The sequence below is a fragment of the Octodon degus genome, unplaced genomic scaffold (assembly GCF_000260255.1).
Source record: "Octodon degus isolate 3935 unplaced genomic scaffold, OctDeg1.0 scaffold00272, whole genome shotgun sequence".
In the NCBI taxonomy this organism is placed as follows: Eukaryota; Metazoa; Chordata; class Mammalia; order Rodentia; family Octodontidae; genus Octodon; species Octodon degus.
Window position 1 is genome coordinate 1,498,151 of NW_004524848.1, and position 5,586 is coordinate 1,503,736.

General features: G+C 40.5%; 1 protein-coding gene across 1 annotated transcript in view; it reads right to left on the reverse strand.

Moving 5' to 3' along the window:
* LOC101571996 (probable E3 ubiquitin-protein ligase HERC6) overlaps window positions 1-5,586 on the reverse strand; it is a gene marked incomplete at its 5' end in the record, with an annotated part of 82,130 nt that overhangs the window by 70,465 nt on the left and 6,079 nt on the right. The window contains 2 exon segments of the mRNA XM_023706840.1: window positions 446-711; window positions 3,504-3,580. Of these exon segments, the coding sequence (XP_023562608.1) occupies window positions 446-711; window positions 3,504-3,580 (343 nt within the window).

Sequence of the window (5,586 nt, forward strand, 5' to 3'; positions counted from 1 at the left end):
AAATAAATAAATAAATAAATAAAATAGGGAGAGGAACCTGTATTACCTGGGTGTGCCCAATGGTCCTTCAACTGAGAAAAAGGAAGGCAGAAGAGTCAATGCCACAATAATAATTTGAGAAAAAACAGCCACTGCTAACTTTGAAGAAGAGGGCTTGATCCAGTTATGCAGATGACTTGTAGAGGTTGGGAAAGTTAGGAAAATGGATTCGTCCCAAAGCTTGCAAAAAGGTAGACATTTGTCAACACCTTGACTTCAGCCCAGAACCATGTCAGACTTCTGACATGATCTCTGTAAGATAATGAATTTGTCTTATGAGAATTAGTTACAGCAACCATAGGAAGCTATGACAATGCTGTAGTCAATGCTAGTCTGTCATGAAGTCTGGGAGCCACTTTAACCTGTGACACTGGCCCTTGCTGGGTAGGCCTTCCAGTTGGAAAGAAATAACAATTGACTTCAAGAACAAGATCGTCTTCTTACCTGGGACCGTATTCCCTCTGAGGGCCAGCTGCCCTGCGTTGTTGTTTCCCCAGCCAAATGAAGTTCCTGAAAGAGACAGGGCAAAGCTGTGAGCCCCTCCTGCAGCCACCTGAGCCAGCGGAATCCCCTCCAGGGACCTCACCTTCTGAGGGGTGGCTTGGGAGGGAAACTCCTTCCCTAGGCCCAGCTGTCCCTGGCTGTTCTTTCCCCATGAAAACAGTTGCCCATCTATAAAATAAAGAAGAGAAATTCAGAGTTGCACACTTACTGGAAAGCTAAACTCAAGGTGAAGCTACTGCCTTAGTTCTACAATATTTTTTTGCTTTTATTTGGGTATAGTCTACAAAAATCATATACATTTAAGGAGTTCATTGTGCCTAAACAGCTAGAGATGGTAGGTAGAAGAAATTATATAATTGTCATGGGATATAACCCAGCCTCTTAGGCCATTGTTGAAGTGGATATTGGGATGTGACTAACTATAGGTTTAAATCTCATCTCTTCTTTTTTTAATTTTTATTTTAATTTTTAATGTATTTAGTACAGGGCCTACAGGATCTCACTACACAGATCAGACTCGTAGTGATCCTCCTATTTTCAGCTTCCCAAGCACTAAGATCATAGGCACACCACCATGCCCGGTCTCAGCTGTCTCAGCACACTCCGGGGGAAGGGCTGGCATAGCAGGCCTGGGATCAAGCCCCCAGTCCAGGTGCTTTAATCCATTAAGCTATCTGGCTGGCCCAAATCTCATCGCTTCTATTTCTTAGTGTTTTAACTTTGGTTCAGTTATTTGAAGTCTCTGTACCTAAATTATCTCATTTGTGAAATATGCATGTGAATAGCACATAGCTTCTGTGTTTTCTAGGAAATTATATGAGAAAACATGTGACACAGCAGTGTGCACACAGAAAGTAAGCAGTGAACCCTGGCTGCCAGAAGCCCCTGTGATGTGGCTCCAGCGCTGAATAGCACCCCTGAGAAACAGCAACTGCTGCACGTCCCTAGGAAGGGGTCAGGATAGGCCTCCCAAAATACGTCAATGCTGCGTAAGGATCATTTTGAGCTGAAGACAGTTGAGAATCATCAGATGCAAGAACAGTTTCTGGCCCTTATCTGCCTAAGAGGCAGCTATAAATATCTCTTTGTTTTGTTTTGTTTTGTTTTGTTGGAACCGGGGATTGAACTCAGGCCCTTGTGCTTGCCAGGGAAGCGCTTATTCCACTGAGCCATCTCCCTGGCCCCCTAAACGTCTCTTTGTAAATGGGTTTTTCTCTCATATCAGAATGGAGAGCAACCCTTCCCCTGGAGACAAGAGCTGGAACTGAGATGAGTCTACATAAACAAATGTAACTAAAATTATTTCACTGTCCTTACCTTCTGATAGCTACCTCTTATATTTTCTAGTCACTTCCTTATAATTTCTCATTCTTTTAAGCCCAAACTCACTTTCTTTTGTTAAAGTGGTAGAGAAGTCCCCAAATCTAACCATGTTCTTTAGGTTTTGGTTTTTTGTTTTTTTTTTGTTTTTTTTTTTTTCTCTGTGAATGCCTTTGCACACAAATAAGAATAAAAACTGGATTTCTGTTCTCTGCTAATCTGTCTTCTGTGCATTAAATTTGAAGACCTCAGACACATAAGAGAGTAGAAAAGATTTTCCTCTCCCACATTCTCCACTGAGAAGATTATACTGAGGAAAAAGTATAGGAGGGGTGAACAGAAAAATGTAATGTCATGATTTTTGACATCTTGACTTTTTTCTTTTTAATCTAAATAAAAGAGTCACACTCTTTCCTCAGTTTGTTGGTATGAAGAAATCATACAGTATAAAGGGCAAAGCACTGGAGACGAGGCCTGAGGGAACTCAGGCCAGTCCGGTCTTACGAACAGGCTGACCCTATATGGTTAAGATATGAGTTAGGCGTTATTTACAGTACACGACTAAAGAAACTTGAAAAAATATGAAAAACATCATATCTGATGAAACCTAGAGACTTAAAAACTTCTAAATAAATTAAAATGAATCCAATAAACCACTTATTGTTATGATTTAGATTTTAAAAATGTCCCCCAAGCCCTGGGATAAAGCTCAGTGGACAAGTGCCTGCCTGGTGAGTGCAAGGCCCTAAGTTCAATTCCCAACACCAAACAAACCAAAGACCCCTGAAAGTCTCCTGTGTTCAGAGGTTGAGTTTGGGATGGCCAATGGCTCACAGGGACACTATAATCACCAGTGGGCGGATCCACTGGCAAATCCATGTCAGACTTGCTGTTTGGAGGCGAGACCCAGTCAGAAAGGGCCAGTCACTGGGTGGGAACATGACCCGGAATGGAAAATCTCCCTCCCCTGCTCCTTCTTTTTTTCTCTCTCTCTTCCTGGATGTCATTGTATGAGCAGCTTCCCACCACCCAGGACTTTCTACCTCGCCATTTCTGCTTTGGAGCCAACTATCTATGGGTTGAAGCATAAACCAAATAAATCTCTCCTTTCTAAAAGTTGTGGGAGGAGCTGGGGAGATGGCTCAGTGGAATAAGTGCTTTTCTGGCAAGCGCAAGGGCCTTAGTTTGATCCCCGATTCCGCCAAAAAAAAAAATTAAATAAATAAAAATAAATAAATAAAAGTGGGGGGGGGCGCTGGTGAGATGGCTCAGTGGTCTAAAGCACCTACTTAGAACAAGCTAGGCTAAGCAAAGCACAGGGAGGCGGTTCAACCCCCCAGCACCACATGCCAGCCAGCCCCGCCCCCTGGTGGGCTGAGCTGGCCACACACACACAAAATAAATAAATAAATATTTTTTTTAAAAAAGTTGTGGGTGTTGGGTACTGACTCCCAGAAAGAAGAAAGTAAGCTATCATTCACATTCAAAAAATTACTTGCTAATGACACTCAGGTTTTTTTGTTGTTGTTGTTGTTTTATTTTTACCTGAGCCAGGGATTGAACTCAGGCCCTTGCGCTTGCCAGGGAAGCACTTATTCCACTGAGCCATCTCCCTGACCCTTTTGTTGTTTTATTTTTACCTTTTGATAATGCAAGGGAATGGTAGTCTCCACAGGAAACTTGTATTATTTTTATACTAGTCAGAGCTTCTATTTTCCTAGAATTAAATAATACAAAATCTATTAATCTTTAATTAGAATGAATTTTCAGATGAACTACAAATATTTTAAAACATCCTATGAACAGGAAATCAATTTTATTCTCTTATATTGGTATGAACAAATCATACAGCATAAAGGGCAAAGCATTGGAAACAAAGCCTGAGGGAACCCAGGCCAGTCCAGTCTTATGAACAGGATGACCCTGTATGGTAAGATATGTACTTCCCTTTTTCAGAAGCCCTCAACGTCACCCTGCCTTTTGTAGACTGCTCCATCTCACCCAGCAGCCTGCAAGACCAGAAAACCCTGCTTTTCCCTTGTAGGGACACAGGAGTGTAGAGTTCTCACACTCACTGCACTTTAGTCTTTCTTCACCACACCAGAGCTTGATTAGAGTCAAGTTCAACAGGGTCTTCTTTGTTTCCTTCCTGCCAACTCTGCCCTTTACTGTTGTTTTGCTGGATAGTACCTAGGGACAGTGAGACTCTTGTTCATCCATTCATTCATTTATTCATGTAGAACACCAATTAGGTGACAAGGCATTTAGCTACAGTAAGAGTCATAGTTACTTTTAATGTTTATCAGGACTTCGCTGAATTTATTTGGCATTCAGAACACTGGGAAGATGGGCTGGTAAGATGGCTCAGTGGTCTAAAGCACCTACTTAGAACAAGCTTAGCAAATCACAGGGACCGCAGTTCAATCCCCCAGCACCACATGCCAGCGAGCCCCGCCCCCTGGTGGGCTGAGCTGGCCACACACACACACACACACACACACACACACACCCACAAAAAAAATAAAAAAAAAAAAAAGAAGAACACTGGGAAGAAATCACATTGTGTCAAATTGTTCTTAACAGAATCCCAAACAGTATATAATGTGAAAACAACTTTTGTTGGCCTTTGGGGGATTATGTAGTATAACCATTATTATTCACCTAAAAGAAAAATCAATTCTTTCATACAATAAGGCTTTAGAATTTATAGATCACCAATACATCACCTAATTGAAGCTCTATGAGATATAGAAGCCATTAGTTTGAATCATATAAAATGGCCACTTCATGGTTCAAAAATAACTATCAGCAGTTCAATATGTTTGAACTCAGTGGAACTCAGAGAAGTCAAATAGCTATTGAGTTATGGAATTGGGCTCAATTTTTGGCCTTATCATTCTGCTAAATTTGGTCAAAGCTGCCTCTTGACATATGGAATGAATGAAATACATGGAGAATATTTAATTTTTTAAAACATTTATTACAGTAAAAGATATATTGCTATTAATACCTCCAAAATGCTACCCCTTACTTCAAATACAGTTATCCCACCATTCTTGCCACTTTTTGAAGGACTTCTGGAAGTTCTCCTTCATTAGTACCTTTAGTTGTGTTGTCTTGGCTGCTTTGATGCCCTGATTTGATTTGTAACTTTCATCCTTTGATGGTCATTTTGACTTAGGGGAAGAGCTAGAAGTTGCACAGTACCAGACCCAGTGAAGATGCTGCATGAACATGCACAGAATGTTTTCATGGGCTTGCCTTCTATTGGATGACATTAAGCAGTAGCATTTACTATATATTTTTTAAATCACACTTCATAAAATGAACTCATGAAAGATCTCCAGAGCTGCTTCAGCAAATAACAAGGGTGATGGTATAAGGGTGTGCTTGAAAAGAGGGAGAGTATATGAAGGAGACAAGTGGCATTGTGTCTTTTCTGTAATAGATTTTCAAAAAAATTAAACTATATTTTAATGACATGCATATTTTGAGGTTGGGGTAACAATCTCTTCATATGTGGTGAACTATAATTTAACTTGATGTATAAATAAACTATAACTTAGTCTTGTAACGAATAACCTAGTTTCAGCTAGCCATCGTAGCTGACTGTCCAAACCATGTTCAAGTAAGACAGATGTAACTGTAACTAATGAGTTTCTGCAGGTCACCTCTGAGGTATATATCCAGATATCTAGATAAGACATCCAGAAGTATATCCAT